This window comes from Numenius arquata, chromosome 8 (genome assembly GCF_964106895.1).
Source record: "Numenius arquata chromosome 8, bNumArq3.hap1.1, whole genome shotgun sequence".
Classification (NCBI taxonomy): domain Eukaryota; kingdom Metazoa; phylum Chordata; class Aves; order Charadriiformes; family Scolopacidae; genus Numenius; species Numenius arquata.
The window spans coordinates 16,817,247-16,834,031 of NC_133583.1; the positions used below are offsets into that span (position 1 = coordinate 16,817,247).

Below are 16,785 nucleotides of genomic sequence, written 5' to 3' on the forward strand. Positions count from 1 at the left end.
AGGGAATATAAATTTAGTTGGGGAGAGGATGCAGTAGTAGATTTGAGACACCAGAACATTTGGAGGGTACATAATATAATTAAGAGTAATTGGATAGTTAAAACCCTCTTCAAGCATAGTCTTAATATTCTGTAGCGTCACATACGCTCAGAAAGCTGTGCATATGTGAAGTACTGCATGTTCTCATAAATAAATATGTTCAATAGTGAAAGTTCCGGTAGGGGGAAGAAGCCCTGCATTAGGTAGATGTTTAACATTACAGTGAACTTACAAGTGTAGTTTGACTTTTTTCCTAGAGCATTTTCTTTTAACTCTTCTCAAAATAACTCAAGCTTCATTGTGATACAGGAAGGATTGCTTTACTGGAAGTTCACACTCTTGATAGTTTATCTGTTCATACTTGGTTTAAATTTTTGGTGGTGAATTGGATGGCTGAAGGAATAATGCTTATACTGGACCATTTTCAAGTTGCTGATTCTTCTTTCTTAGTTTCTCTGAAACCCAGTCTTGGTTAGAGTCGGGCAGTAAACCAAAAGAACCTGTGTAATGCCAACTTTGAGTTTGTCTTTCATCATAATTTCAGTCATCTTAATGTACCGGCATATAGATTATATTCTAGAACCACTTGGGAACGAGAACAGGAGCTCCATGGTAGTAAAATATGTCAATGTCCAGCTCTCTCACAAAATCGCTTGTGCATATAGTTACTTTTTGGGGCTACGCTGGAAGCATAGGCTTAAATCTCCCAGAATAATTGGCAAAGCTTCCTTTTTCCTTTCAATAAAGTAGTGCCTATTTTTACAAGAATTGAATACTGCCCTTGTTCTCCAGTCCTTTGAAGAGGTTTTTGTGGAATGTTTTCCCCATGATAATTTTCCTGTTAAACCTTATAACAGAAAATTGGAATGTGCTTGCACTTTATTTTATTCTTTTGCCTTGGGCTTATGTAAACTGGTCTCAGTGACTATTATGTATATTTTTTTCCATCTTTAGTGCACAGTGCTGTGGTAAACAGTCTTTCCTTTCACCCCTCTGGAAACTATCTGGTTACTGCTTCCAATGATTCAACTCTTAAAATTCTGGACTTGCTAGAAGGAAGACTTCTTTATACTCTTCATGGTCACCAGGTGAGACAAAGCCTTTTATACAGCAATGTACAAACTCATAACAAACTGGACAAATTTGTGCTCAAGCTTTTCATTGTTTGTGGCCAAAAATCCTTTGAAAACTTCTTTGAAACTTCCTTGTATAAAACAATGATGATAGTACTAATAATAATCTTTGAGATCATGACTCTTTTGAAGGGAAGGAGCTAAGGCAGGAATGAAGAGGATGAGAAAACAAGGCAGAAAGGGACCTCCAGGACTGAGGATGCAGGTTTAAGGCTTAAGGGGCACAGAGCTGCACCCCAGACTCTAATCCTGGGTCTGTCCTGTGCTCTCTGTACCACAGCTCTGACTTCCTCTCCAGAGTGGTACAAATAACACTTGGCCCCCTGACTTATGTGTTATGAAGATAAATGCTACTTACCTGAGAGGAGACTTGGGGGACAGTAGCAGTAAAATGGACGAAATATATTTTGAGATGTGATTTGGGAACGTGTTACTACTTTGTTAATAGTTTGAATTAAATAATTGAAGGTGATAAATGCTGCTGGTTGGTTAAGTTTAACTGATTGGCCAATTAATATTATGCTGCTGGATGTGTTGCTTGTAAGGCTAATTATATGAATGCTTGGAGCTCTCTTTTTAAATGTTAGCAGGGACAATGAAATTAGTCTATCTATTTTCATTTGTGTGGGGCTCAAAGGCATGGAAAAGCAGACCTGCTTTAAAGGTTCCCTTTCCAAAGGGACAAAGAGAACTGATTCTTAACTGACTTCTCTTTCTTAAAATGGGGGCTGAGTCTTAAAGCATCAAAACTAGCTGGGGGAAAAAATGACAACCTGAAGCTCTTGGGGGTGGTGGAGATAGTTCTGAGCAGTAATGGTAGCTGGGTAAGCTGCAAAACTGATAACTCTGGCTTCTTGTGGCTTTATGTTTGGTGTCTACCTTGTCTGATGTGTAAAAAGGTCAAGTTTGTTCTGTAACTTTTCTTACACTATGTGTTAATAAACTTTTCTCCCTTTTTGTAATATTAATGGAAAAATAGGACAATCTCATACTTAAAGCTCTACTTCAAGGAAAGATCTGATTAAAACTGACCAAAGGGTTCAAATACTTAAAAGAACGAGGGAAAGATAATAAATGCCTGGTATCTTAACACATAAACCTTGACTGCATAGAACTTTCTTACTTTGAAAACTAGACGAAGCGGATACTCTTATTGACTAGGGGCTGCAAAGCTTCTGACTGTTGTCCTAACCTCATTTTCATATTTGTCTTTTGTGTTAATTGGCCAAGTGAGTGCTTAGGAAGTAGGTTTCTGGAAAAGGGTAAGTGTGGAGAGACAGTGGATCTTTACCCCTCTCATCCTTGCCTCAGGAAGGGATGTGCCTGGTTATTGTTCAGCAGGAGGCTGAACCTGCTTTCCATTGTCCTCTGTTCTGAGCTGTAGGCTTCTCCTCAAGGGGTGCAGTGGCACAAAAAAAGAGTTTTGCTTTGAATAAAAGTCCAAAACTGATTATGGTGATGGAGGTATTCAGAATTAGACAATAGAAAGTCCCTTTAAGCTGATGCTGTACTTAACTCGTGGCTTCTACAAAACAGTTTGTTTGTGAGTCATCTGTTCAGAAGTTGAGTTAAAGCTCTGTACTATTCCTGCCCCCCCATCCTGTTCCAGATCAGTTAGATGTCTGCCACTCTCTCCTAGGCAGCTGACACTGAAAATGCTTTGACGCTGGCACAGCTGAAGGATATTTGCCATTCTGGGATCACATCTGCTTTGGTTTGGAAACAAGTAGAAGTATAAAAGTGGCTGGTAGTGGTTTTTGGCCTTCTTTAAGGGTATTGCACTGGGATGGCTGTGGAACCATTCCTGGCATAGCCTTAGGCAGGCATTCCTTCTGCTGGCATGTGCTATATTGCTGTAGGTTGGTGCTTTCAATGCTCGTTTTAAAAGATACCTTGCTTTTCCACGAAAAGTGTATGATAACCTGTGCTTCATTCACAGTAAGCACCAGCTGTGACAAGCCCTGCTTTCATCGGAAGCTGCTGGGGGGGATTCCTGCACTGGCTGCTTCTCTAGCCTGTCTACTTGCAGATAAACCCAGGCTGCTCAATACTGAGAGCTTTTTTCTTCCCCCTCCGGCCTCACTGTGATTTCTGACGGTATCTCCAAGTGGCTAAAAATGAAGTGGGTGTGGATTTTTTTGGTCATTAAGTAGATTTGCCTTTCTAAGTGAGGGCTATAGGTTAGTCACCAAATGAACAGCCTGTTCTGAAGACATTCTTGAGTTGTGACTTTGTGTGGGTGAATATGCTGGTTGAGACTTTGTTCTTACTCTGACAGCTGACTGCTGTTGTGTTGTTCTGGGAAGGCTGCATGCGAGTGGACACTTAAAGGAAAAAAACGTAAGGTCCTTTAGACATACTTTGACGCAACTGCTGGAGTGCCAGGAATTTGTTAGCAGCTGATTAGCTGTAGTTTACACAGGAAGGATTGCCAAGTTTACATTGCTGTCTTTAATTGTAATGTAGCTGGCCTCCTTGTAGCAGAAGGATCGTTAGAGACAGGAGTTTGCAGCTTGGAGCTGACATCTTGCAGCTGTGAAATATCATTCTGTATTGTGCTTGCATATTTTAGTTCTGGAGTGCTTCAAGCTGTGAAGTACTCTTGCCTAATTCTGTACGGATGAGACACTGAGTTGGTACGTAGGTCCACCTCTGGTATGGAATCATCGTTAAGGAACAGAACGTTTTGGGGCCCGTAAGTCACCTCCGGAGAGTTGCTTGTGGAGAGCAGGTACGTACACAGTGCCTGCTGCCCTTTAGGGCAATTTGATTAGAAGATTTCTAGACTGACTTCCTTAGTGGAATGGAAGTTCTCGGTAAATATTTAGAAAACATCTGTATGGTTATGTTTATAAATAGGAGGACAGAAAATGCAAAGTTACGTTTCTCCAAGCAACCTTGACTTGAACCATGAAGTAGCTGCGTTCCCACCTAGCTGGGTGGCATAAGTGCTCTTTGCTTTGCTGCTTGGCTAAAGAGCAAGATCTTCTGAGCAGGTGCACAGGAAACAAATGTGCTTTTTCATGGCCTGCTGCCAGCTCTACATAGGTGGCATTAAACATCTGTGCAGGCCTACTCATCTTTGAAGGCTGTGAGGACATCTTGGGGCTGCGCAGAACTGGACCAGCGAAGGGAGGGAAGGGGTGTGTTGCAAAAAACAAGCAATTGATTCTACATTAGCATTTCTGAGTATTAAAAAGGAAATATGGGTGCTTTATTCTTCCCTTGTATTTTTTTTTTTTAAACTGAAGCTTTGAGGAGTTAAAGCTACTGAAGAGTCAATGATGAAGTGCCAGTATACAGTTTCCCTGTTAGCTGTAGCCCTTGCTCCCTGGTGAAGGAAGGTGCAGGCATGACAGTCTTGCTCTGTGTAGTGATACAGGAGCTTTTCAGAGCTCTGTGGACCAAGAATCCTTGTGAATTTTTGTCAGAGGTATTCTTGTTAGGTCCCGGTCTGATTTTTGGTCTGGAAGGGCGGTTGTAATGATTGTGCATGAAAACTTCACTTGTTGACATTGCCATCTTTGTCCCCTGTGCTTTTCTCCTTGGTTCCCTTTCACTCTCCCTTTCTCTCCTTTATCACCCCCATTGTGCAGTTTCTAGGAATCTGCTCTTCTTATCTAAACACCTTTCTTATCCTTGCTGTTAGAGGTGTAGATTCCTTCCACAGCCCCTACTGCTTTCCACTCCGTCCCCACTTGAGGACAATACTCAGCTCTGTCCTGCACCTCTTTATTTCCCAGCGTTACCATGCCTGTGCTGACACCTTTTCCCCTCTCCACACCCTCTTTAGGGTATCTGTGTTCTTTGTAAAAAGTCAACAAACACCCATGGCTTTCATAGCTTTTTCTTTTTTTTTCCATCTCTTGCCTCTTTCTAAGACTTGGATTTTCCTGTCTGATGCTTCTTCTGCAGGATACAGTGCTGCATCCTGTACCAGACTGTGAAACAAGTGTGTGTAACTGTCACCTATCTTGTCCCTTGTATTTCTTCCTGCCTCTGATGTCTTCTCTGAATTCAGTTTTCTTCTCCTATTATGTATCCTGCTATCGTCTCCTGCCTTTTCTGATGAGATTGAATAGATCTTCACAGCTGTGGGTTTCCTTGCTGCAAGTTTGTCATTGATCCCGAGATGCAGGCTGGGTGCTTCCGCCTTAGCAAAAGGTCTGTTAATTTGAATTGGTCTTTGCTGAACTCTTCACTGCTTTATCTGCTGCTGAAACCGAGTGATGGGTGAAAGACACATCAGCATCTTGTCCCAGGCCCTCTATGTTCTTTAGCACTCGAATGCATTTATCAAGTTTCTTCCCTGCTCTTGGTGTTTTCCTGTTTGTCTTGATCACTTACTCTTTGCCTCTTTTCCTTGTTTACCCTCTGCCATATCAATGTCCGTCTGTCCAAGTGTGACTTGCCGTCTTCTCCTGTGCCATGAAGCAGTTGAAAGCACTGTGAACAGTGGTGATGACTGCTCTGTTTATTATTATTTCTTCTATGTTTTGGACTGAGGATTCCATGCCTAGGATCCCAGCGTACTTGTTGCTGCCTCTGATTTGCTTCTCAGACCTCATCACCACTTGTATCTGCTTTTCCTCTTTGCACTAGTTATTCTGGGAGAGTTTGACTGAATGTACTGACTTGTATCTTTCCACTTCTACATCCCCTTTTGTGGGCAGCGGAAGAGGAAGCTCTCCTTTAATTCAATTGTTTGCATTGTCTAGATATGCCCTGTTCCAGCTTTTGGCACCTTCGTTAGTCTCTTATCTGGCTCGTCTCTGGATTTAAAAAAAAAAAAAAGGGGGGGGGGGAAGGAGGAAAGAAAATTCTGCTGGCAGCCTTGACCTCACTTGTCTCTCTAGCTACCTTCTTCTCTGCCTCTTCTGTCACTGTGCAGACTGTGGATCGTTAAAGTACTCTCTTCTGGTTTATTCCTGGACCTTCTCCAGTGTGGCTCTTGTTTCTTCTGTTACGCTGAAGCCAAAATGTCAGCTCTGTTCCTAGCTGAAGCTCGCAAGTCTGGCCTCTCTTGACTTGAATTGACTGTTGGTGTTGGCCCTGCTGCTCTTGAAATCGTGTGCCTTCTCTCCTCCAGCAGTTCTAGGGGGGAGGAAGTGGTGTTCAAGAGGGCTTTCTCTGTCATTGCCTGCTTATTGTTTTTAGATGGTATGTGTTCATCTGCTGTCTGCATGCAGGTAAGACTGTTTGCTCCAGGCATGTTTCTATTTCTCTAAACTAAACTTTTGGCCTTTCTCTTAAGTATTTATTTCAGAGAGATCTATTTTTAGCCCCACCTTTGAAAGCTTTCTGTTCAGGGATGCTATTCCTGTTGTCTCTTGTCATCCCTGTGTCGATCGTTACTGATGCTATCAGCATCCTGCCAGTCAGTCATTCACTGTTGTAATCTCTGTTCTGGCTTCAGATCCCATCTCTGTAGGTGATGAACGCATTCAGGACATAGGTAATAGTTCTGAACATCTCTTTTTAGGCCACATTTAATGTTTTGTGTTAGCTGATCAACCTGTGAATTGCTAGGGCAATAAAGGCCTTGTGATGATGAGCCTCAATCCGAAATGGGAAAACAAGGAGAAGGTGTAATCTCTGTCTCTGGGGGGTAGTCTTCACATAAACCACATGGTGTAACATGCTGTGCCTTACCCTTCTTACCTATGCATGCAGCTAGAAATGGGATGTCAACTGGTGTTTCACCTACCGTGATATGGCTATTTGACTTTCCCCAAATCCTGTTCATTGGGAGCGCTGCTGCAAAGGAGTAGGCTTGATCCTGTTATCATTCCTTCTGTATGGCTTCTCTTTTTTTGTTTCTAGTTTCTTTGTGCATCCAGTGTGAGCTGTTTGTCCTTTTCAGGGCTCCTTGGGGCTTATCTCCACCCTGCCTGGGACTCTTTCACTAGAGGAGATGAGTTGAATATTGATTAGCGGCAACGTTCTTCCCATTCAACATTTCCAGTGGATAACTATTGCTCTTTTGTGTACTTTCCCTCAAACTTTCTGCGGCTGTCTCCCATTATTACCAAAACTATTACTGTAATGTCAAAATTTGACATGCACAAAAGCTCAACATTCTTAATGTTTTTGGCCTGCAGAGGACTAAATAGTAATGTTCCTTACTGCTAACATGGTGTACCTTGTTGTCCAGTCCCTTCTTTCTGCAGCTTGCTGTTTAATCCAAGACAAGAAGCTGTGGGAATTTGGGGACTGGTGCTAGTGGCTTGTGTGTAACACCTGCACGATGAGGATCATAGAATCATAGAATGGTTAGAGTTGGAAGGGACCTTGAAGATCATCAAGTTCCAACCCCCCCTGCTCTGGGAGGATGCAGAACTGGAACTTCTGAACCCTCAGGATATACTAATAGACAGACATTTGTGTCTTGCTACAGAAAGAGGAAAAAAGTGGTCCTTTAGAAGGTCGCTGCATCACGCATGTTCTAGTTCCATGGGAAATAAGCTTAAAATTCTCCCTACAACTTGTATAGAAGAAAATGCAACTGCCGCTTCTTGGCACTCCTAAAGCAAACAGTAAGTTTAAGGTGTGTGTGTGGGGGGAAATTTGAAGGCAGATTTGAATTCTTCAGTCTCCAACCATGTACCTGTTGTCCAGGACTGCATCAGAAACCTGTTGGATCTGCTATGCTTACCTGTAACAAATGGGAGTTAAGCTGTGTCTAATCACTGGCATGTGTAGCTTTTTATTTTTATTTTATGTGTTTATATTAAATTGTGAGTGTATTTGGGAAACTATTATTTGTATGTTGCTATAGCAAACCTGTTATATCCGGGAAGAGTGCTGTAAGTGCATGTAACAAAAATACTTTTAACTTAATTTATGTCAACAAATCTGTAGAGGATGTTGTGTCTTTAGGCTTGTCTGTTCCCCTTTTTTCAATTTATAAAGGCACATTCAGTCTTTGATATCAGTTTCTATTTTGGGAGGAGTATGTTCTGTTGAACTCTTTTTTTCATTGCCCCCTTCAGAATGCTATGACTTTGGAGTCAGTTCACTGCCTGTTTTGATGTGATTTGTATTGTGTTAAACTTCGTCTAAATACACGGAAATATTTAGACTGATAAAAATAGTTTTGTGAAACATTGCTATTCTCCAGTATTCCTCACTTGTGCTTGTCCCTGAACATTTTGTCTTAAGCAGTGTCTTGAATGTTTTTTTGCCCTCCCAACTCTGACTGGTTTATTACAGTCAACCGCAGCTTCTGTATCCTCTACTCTGTTGTCTTTGAGCAATATTCACTGCTGTGCAGTTTTCTGGCTACATACGTGTTTCTGCCCTTTCTTACTGTTTATTTGTCTTTTGCTTTTGCATTTTTTTTTTTTTTTTTTTCAGAGTCTCCATTCCTGGCAGTGTGGTCAGAGAGCTGATCTACTGGGGAAGGCGGGTGGGAGTAAAAGGCAGAAGCGCATTTTGTCTCAGCCGATTGATGGCAGTGTCTTTGGTTTGAAATATCTGCACTATTTAATGCTGTGTTGGTTAAAGACGCTTAGTCATGCTAATGACTGCGCATCCGTTTTGAAATTGCTGCTACTAGATCGATTCTGGCAAGAATCTTTCAAGTGAGATGTTGCTATTAGAAGGTCTCAAAACCTTTTGAAATCACAGCAGGTGAAATGGTAATAAGGAAATACCTTAATGTGTTTTAAGGAAGCTAAAACTCTTCACACTGGTAGCGACCACATCAAGACTCTAGTTTTGCCAGCATAACCTTGTGCCGGTGTATTTGAAAGCACACAAGACGGGTTGCAGTGAGAGTTGGGTGCTTATCCCGACTGCAATCTTTGGGTATTTGTCTACCCTCAGGATTTATAACGATGAATTCACTTTTACAAAGGAGAGAAAGAAGGGAAACCAGAAACAAGCCAGATGTGAGATTTCCATGTGATGTCCATTGGGAAGATGTGAACTCTTAATAAAGTAGTCTGTCCTTGCCACTTGATACAGGGTGAGGAGAAGCTCCTTACTTGGCTTCTGAGATACGTGATCTTACTTCAAAGAGGATAACTCTGCTTCTGTCAGGAGGTGTATGTCTGTGTAGCGGAGTTATCTGGTGGTGATTGCTGTGGCTTTTTTTGGTGGTGTTTTCCACCTGTCCCTAGTTCAGCTTGCTTCCCCAGCAAACTCAGCCATAGGCTGCCTCTGCAAGTGCTCGTTCCTGCCTCTGCCCATTTCGGCATGGGCAGAAGCTCAGGCTTAGTGCAATCTGCAAAGTAATGTCTTCAGTAGCTGACATAAAACTTCAGTCTCTGGGTCCTTGGCTGTTTATTCTAAGCAGAACAGTTTGTCTGTTGTGCCTGTGCTCAAACACACGTAATGATTTTTCAGCTCTGTTTGACTGCATCTCAGAGCGCCTGCCTCATCCTTCCCGTGTGCGTACTCCTGTGTGCTTTCTGAAGGTTGAAAATGTATTAAAATAGATGCCTGGTGTGAAATGCATGCTTTTACTCCAGCAGTGCTTCAGCATCATTTAAAGTCTCTTGGAACTGACTATTTTCAGAGCAAGGCTTCTTCAAAATGCAGGCACCTGTGCTGTACAGAGATGATGCTGGGTGCATCAACTCTGGCATTCCGTAAAACTACAAAGAGTAGAGTAGTTTAAGCCAGGCTTCTGTTCTTCAGCTAAAAACCTGACAGCTAACACAAACCCTTATAGAACAGTAGGCTGTAGGTTTGAAATGGCAAACGGTGGTGTTGTAAGGAGTGCCTGCCCGCTGCTCGCACTCCTGTGCTGCTGCAGGTGCCTCTGTCGTTGCTTGTCCACACGCCCTACACGTGAGGGGATATAGAGCAGTGATTCTGGTTTGTTTCTGATGCTTTTGCATGTCCCCCTGTGGCTTTGTCCTGCTGGTTCATATCCAAAGAGAATAGCTGCCTCCTGCGAAACTCTAGTACTACAGAATACAGTAAATAGAAGCTAGTGTACAAATACAGTATATTCTGCTGACACTGCTCTGTCTGCCATTGTGACCTGTGCTTTTTACCAGTGCTCCTCAGGTAGCCTTGGGTGCTGCTTCCTCCTGTGCTGAAAACTGTGGGCTTCTTGACTGCCAAGTCTTAAATAAAATGAGTAATTGGATTCTGCTCTGAACACTGAATCTTATGCATTCAGTTATTCTGCTTGTACAAATTTCTTGACTTAACATGCTTCTAACCTTGGACAAATTAATTGATACAAATTGATTGCTTTGGTTGATAGCTGGTCAAGCATGTTTTGAAGTTATGTCGTGGTGGAGCACAAGCTTTAAGCCTCATGTCTTCTGCAGTGAGCAGTTTGTACAGAACATCCTAGAAATATATAGGACAGCATGTGATGACTGTAAAAAAATTAAAACCAAATTCACTTCCCCCAACCTTTTCCTTCAGGATAGAACTTCTTTCACTTCTTGCCTGTAGCCCTACCTATTGGCTATTTTTATCATCAGTCATATGTTTTATGCTGTCCCTTAGTGAAGTTACGTATTTTCAAAGAAAGGCTGTTGGGAAAGCATGTGGAGGAAGAGTCCATGGTGAATCTGGTACACGCAGCGGTTCGTGAAAGTTGCTGTCTTGTGATGCTTACGTTTTGAAGATTCGGGATAATGTTTGAAGTTCTGGCCCCTGGAGTTCCACGATTATGTGAAAATCTTGGCTTTTCCTTTCATGGTTCTAGTATTCATGGTGTGAGGAGGAGCTTGGAAAATGTAGATTCTGAGGGCTTAGCAATTGAAGCCTGAAAGGTGGTTTCATCACTCCTCAAACTTGTTGTAATAAAGCTTATATTTTTATGGGACATTGTTTATGATTTGTGAGTGCTTAGAATTGTCAGTAGTGGGGGTAAAAATCTTTCTCGTGCCCTTTGCTGCTCCATGCATATCTGTGTATTAAACCTCCTTTTGTGCTTTAAACCTTTCCATCAGGTGGCTAACTGAAGGATGCATTTAACAAAACTCAACAGTTTTACTGCTTTTAATAAATGAACAGGAGTTTTAGAAATTCTTAATTTGAAAGGGGAGAGAGAATGATCGAGAGGGAACAAGGAAAAGCCCGAAGCTGTAAAACGTGGTTTGTTCCTGTCTCTGCCTTAATGCCATGGATGTTGTGCTGTAGATATGGTGTCTTAAACTGGGGGCAAAAATGTGGGAAGTGGTAAGTGCCAGTGAGCTTAGCATGTTAATTGTGGCCCACTTACCTGACAGATAAGAGCTTTTTAAATTTTCTGTTTAGATTGCTGATGTCAAATGAGAAATACCTTGTAAAGCTGTAATGAATGGAGCTTTATAACAGTTTTTCTTTCACATTTTTCTAAACTTATCTTTTAAATCTGTTTGCAGGGGCCAGCTACCTGTGTAGCGTTTTCAAGAGCTGGAGACTTCTTTGCCTCTGGAGGTTCTGATGAACAGGTATCTGACTAGTTTGATAGTTTTTTGCCTTGTTGTTACTGTTTTCTTCGCATCTCACTGCTGCAAATATATGCTGGTTTTAACATAGTGTGAGTTGCCCCGCTGAAGATATGGGCAGATTTCGACCCAAAGTAGTGGTCTGCGTGAGTATCCATTTTTCTGTCATCAGTCTTCGCTGAGCTGTGTTGCATTGCCCTTAATCCCCAGGTTAGACTAGGTCCAGTGCCTGTTTTTGGAATAGCACCCTTGCTAGCAGTGAAGAGAGAATCTATACAATAAGAGCATCGCTTTATTCTATTACACAGTGGAATGGTGTTGTTGGTTAACTATGCAGCTACAGAAGAAAAATCCTTTTATTTGGGTGAAGCAGGGATGAGAACTTTTAAGTAAAGAATAAACACTGATGTTTCTGATGACTGAGATGAGCTGCCTGGGTTCATAGATGTCTTTCAGACTTCTGAAATAGCTGATTGATTGCTCTTAAACTTTTTTAGACTTTTAGAGCCGCTGCTAAGGATTTTGCTCCATAGATTTGCTTTGATATGTTGAAATGGTTTATGTGTTAGAGGCCTTTTTTCTCTTCTGAAATAAATACCACGTTATGGAGAGAAGCAGCCTATAAGTGGGATTTAAGTTTGGTATTTAGCTGACAAACTAGCTTTCCAGATTTCTAATGCTAGCCTCAAAGTACTAACTCTCCTTTTCCTATGAATGAACTGATGATAAACCAGTGATTGTTTGGGGTGTGTCTGATACCATGCTTAGCATTATAGCACTTATCTTAATATATTTGTGGGTTTAATGGTATATTCCGCATGTTGCTTTGAAGTTCTCTTGGTAGCTCTAGTTTCAGGATGTTCCTGACACAAAGAATACTGGAAGACTAGGTCACTTACCCATTGAGAACTCAGTTATGCTCTGTCTGTATTTGGTAGCACACTTAAAAATAACATCCTTAATTCAATTGATGCCAAAACATTCTTAGGTAAGCTTTGGTGACTGACTCTGTGTTGAAAAAATTGACCTTTAAGCAACTGTAGGTGGAAAATAGAGATAACTTAGTCACTTGCCTTTCTTCTGCAGGTGATGGTGTGGAAGACTAACTTTGACGCAGCAGATTATGGTGATGTACTGAAAACACAGAAGTCTGGCACTAGTGTGGATGGGACCCACCGCACTCTGGTAGGTCAGCATACTGAAATCACGTAGAGTTCCTTTTCAGTACACTTCCTGCAACTTGAAAGCATGTGGTTCTTTCAAGGCAGTTGAACTATAGAGTCAACTTCCCTTGATATTTATTTGAGCTGCAGGATGTCTGTTTTTTAACTGATCTCATGTTGTTTATTTTGTTAAACTGTACTTACTTTATAGGAAAATGATATATGATGATTTTAAAAGGGAAAGAAATTTAGTGCATGTATATATGCATTCTTCATTAACAGCCTGTGTTGCAGAATGTGTGGTAGGCTTGGATGGCAGTCCGCAAAAAAGCGCAGACGTGAGTAACAGCTGAAGTCAGTTTTGGTAGCTGATATGAATCCTTTCAGCTGGTGTCACTCCTGAAAATAGATATTGGTCGTGGTATCTTTTCACTGACAGCAGAGACAAAAGGAATCTGTGCATAGATTTCACACTTGAGAAATAGGTGACGTATTTTACTGGAGCTTCTTTCCTAAATACTTGGCGGCATCCATTCATATCCGTTCCCTGAACCATGTGTTAAGAGACGTCTGAGTTCTGACTGTATCTAATAGATAAATCTACCAAGTAATTCATTATGGTGCACTGATCTAAGCGTAGAACTGATGTTGGATGTCATGGCTATTACAAGAGCAACCATTTAAAGTTACTGCCCGTGAGTTATAATTTTTGGATGTGGTAATGCTTCACTTAAACTTGATTATTTTGTCTTGTCAGTTTTTGGATATTTTTTACGCACTTGAGTATGCTACAGGATTCTGAGATATGTTATTACCGTGGCTGTTTTTTGGTACATCTTGTTCAACTTTAGCTGTAAGCTAAAAGCAGTTTGTGAACCAGGGGTTTATACATATACGGCATTGCCTCAGTTGCTTTGGGGCACTGTCTTTAGTCTTATCGCCTTAGGTCTTCTTTACCAGGCTACTAAACTTATGTTCTCTCTTAAACCTAGTAGCATTTTCATTCAATATGATGTCAGTCCATTGCTGGAGGTGTTGGAATAGCTGTGGTATTTTGTGATGGACAAGATTTGAGTCTGCAGCTGTAAACCTGATGCCTTATGATGTGGAGTGCTCTGTAAAGAAAGCAAACCAAACTGGAGGATATTAGTGGTATGTGATTACGAGAGGAGGGCAAGAAGCAAACACAGAAGGAACGAGGAGGTGACAGTGTTTATTGATCCTCAGCTGGTTTTGGCTAAAACTGACTTCTTCCTTTTCCTCCTCTCCTGTGTTCTAACTCTGAAGTTATGCAGGCTATGAAACTAGCAGTCCAATGACCTCTTTGTTTGTTAGCCTGTTGAACTGGACTGACTTTGAACTCTATCTGCTTTAACTTAAATTGTGTAGTATAATTCTGGGGTGAAATACAGCAAAGAAAGCCTTTGTGTGAAGGAATACTGTTTTCAGTTTGCAACATTCCAAGGAATGGCTTAAATAGTGTAGAGGTGGTGTCTGCTAATGGGAGATTGTGGTACGTTTACCCCCATCTGTACTGCTGTTGTTACCAGAGTGTATTAACTAGTAGTAATTTACGGAAAGGAAGGAAATGCCCAAGCATCTCTAAAACTTAGCTCTTTGTTATAGAACCTGTGTCAGCAGATGATAAGGTGTGCATTGAAGGTAGCTGCTGAACAAAACCCTTGAACAATGACTAACCACCCTGAACACAAACACCCTGTTGTCCCTCCACAAAATTGCCCCTGTGGAAGTGTTTACCTGGCAACACCACTAACATATGCTGCTGGGAGCAACTGTTTGTGTACCACTGACAGGAAAATCCATCTCATGCAGTGCTGGCTGACGAGGTGTTGCTCTATTCATGCTCTGGCCCTATGGGAAACAGGGTGCTGCGGATTCTTTGAGATGCAAAATATTGGTTTGGACCAGGTGCTGTGTTTTTACAGAGGGCAAAGTGAATCCATGCTGAGTCATGCGGAAGAGACGTTCACTTTGGTTTGGGGACCCGAATTACTTCAAAGGAGTGGGTATTTTGAACTACCACCCAAATGCAACCTTTGGCTTGGGCATGCAGCATGGGAGCTGCTGATCCCAGCAGTGCTACCTGAATATAAAAAGTGTTATGCACAACTTAGAGAAGATCAAACTGAGCAATAGTCAGTGGGATTCTTCCTTCCTATTTATTCCTTGGGCAAACGTGGTGTTATCTTTTGGTCTGAATAGCACGAATGATGCTTCCATTAGATCTGCCAGATTAGCCATGAGCATGAATAGAGATATATAAATTAAACCTTTGACTGCCTTCAACAGTAACAATTCTCTCTGGTTAAAAAGCAGGGGTGAAGGTGGTTGCAACAGAGAGCCTGGGTGCCAGCTGGCACAACTGAAACCAGTGTCTTAGTAGACTTAGTCTGTTGATGCAGTTCAACAATGTGATCTCTTTTATGCAGTTAAGAACATTGTTTTGCCTTGGAAGTGTGATGCAGCTCTGTCCTGCTATAAAGGAGTGGAGTTTCAATTTTTGTCTCATGTCACTCAGTCTGATTGGTGCTGCCAAACCAATGTAGTCTAAATTTTGGGAGGGCATCAACTGTAGCGTGGCTGCCTGTTACAAGAACCATCATGTAGCACATTAGAGCTTATACCTGGTCTCTACTAAGAGCTCAGTACTCTTCATGAGAATGGAAATGAAAAAAATATCCTTGTGTATTAGGCTATTAGGAATGCAATGTTTTAATATTAGGGCAGTTGTAATTGCTAAAGTTAGAAGGGGAAGAATAAACAATGTAGTCCAAGAGCTTGTTTTGAATAGCATAGGTTAAGTTTAAATTTAGAATTGATGTGAAATGTTCTTTGCTGTTAAAAAGAACCTGATATCTCTGAAAATGGCTTGGTTTGTTATTTTAAGGAATAAGTATAACCTGAACATGGAAATGTTGGCTCCACAATAACTTGTCAATTCCTGGCAGTCTGCTCTTTTCTTTCAAGTGAATTTAATTACTTTTATCTTTTAGAAATGTATCATGCCAGGCTCTTAAAGTGTACTGTCAATGCTACAACTTACTGCAAGACTTAAATTTCACTATATATTCAGTTTCCTTCTTGTTTTGAGCACAACGTTTGCTTTTTAATAATGAAGTACTTATTTGGTGGATTTTGTGTAGTTGAGATCAGTTATTTTTACCTTCAAAATCAGTCTTGAAACTGCCACCTGTGGCCCTTGATTTCATGCCAAGATCACCTTTTCCTCCAATGAAGAATGAAGCTGCTTCATCTTTCTCTCCTGCTGTGTTAGTGTGCCAGGATTCTGCTTCTCGAATAATACTGAGATTTTGCAGACATTTTGAGATGTAACTACATTTGAAACAGACATATAGGTTGTTATTTGGGTTTGGTACCCCTAAAACACATAAACACTATTCTTGAATCTGTTTTCACCCTTCACTTAAGTCAGAGAATATTCTTCAAAGGAGAACTTATGCTGTCATGTGTAGCTGTATGATTTTTAAGCGTTGTGAAAGCACAAATGCTAATCAAACAGCGGCTGTGTAAAAGCACTCAGGTCAGTGTCTGGTTTCTCATGGGGAGAGTCAGACTGACATGCTGAGAAATCTAAGAAAGAATAACTAAACACAGACTTCAAAACTAGTTTGTCATCAAGATGAACAGGAAGAAAAAAGAATCCTAAATAGCCCGTGGGATAAGAGGCATGAAACACTGTCAAGGTTGGTGAGCTTGAAACAAACTTGCTTAAAACAATTTTCACTTCCATAGGCAGAGGGAGACCGTAGCCTTTAGAAGATGCTGGTTTCTCAGGCAGTTGGTTAAAGTTCATTATGAATCAGGGTATTGGGCTTGTTTGCAACAATCAGCATGTACTTCAAAGTTGCTCTGCCCACCTGCTTGTATTTTCTGTAAATATATGAGGTTTGGGAGATGCAACTTGCTTTGGAAGTAAAACTGCTCCATGCAAGGACTAATGCGAATGAAAGAGAAGCTCGTGATGAGCAGGAATTGCAGTGGTGACTGTGGTGCAAAAGCATAGACAGA

At 41.3% G+C, this 16,785-nt stretch overlaps 1 protein-coding gene across 1 annotated transcript in view; it reads left to right on the forward strand.

Annotated features, from left to right (window-relative positions):
- POC1A (POC1 centriolar protein A) overlaps positions 1 to 16,785 on the forward strand; it is a 62,476-nt gene that overhangs the window by 21,263 nt on the left and 24,428 nt on the right. The window contains exons 7-9 of the mRNA XM_074151696.1: positions 994 to 1,127; positions 11,507 to 11,575; positions 12,659 to 12,757. Of these exons, the coding sequence (XP_074007797.1) occupies positions 994 to 1,127; positions 11,507 to 11,575; positions 12,659 to 12,757 (302 nt within the window). The remainder of the gene's footprint in view (positions 1 to 993; positions 1,128 to 11,506; positions 11,576 to 12,658; positions 12,758 to 16,785) is intronic.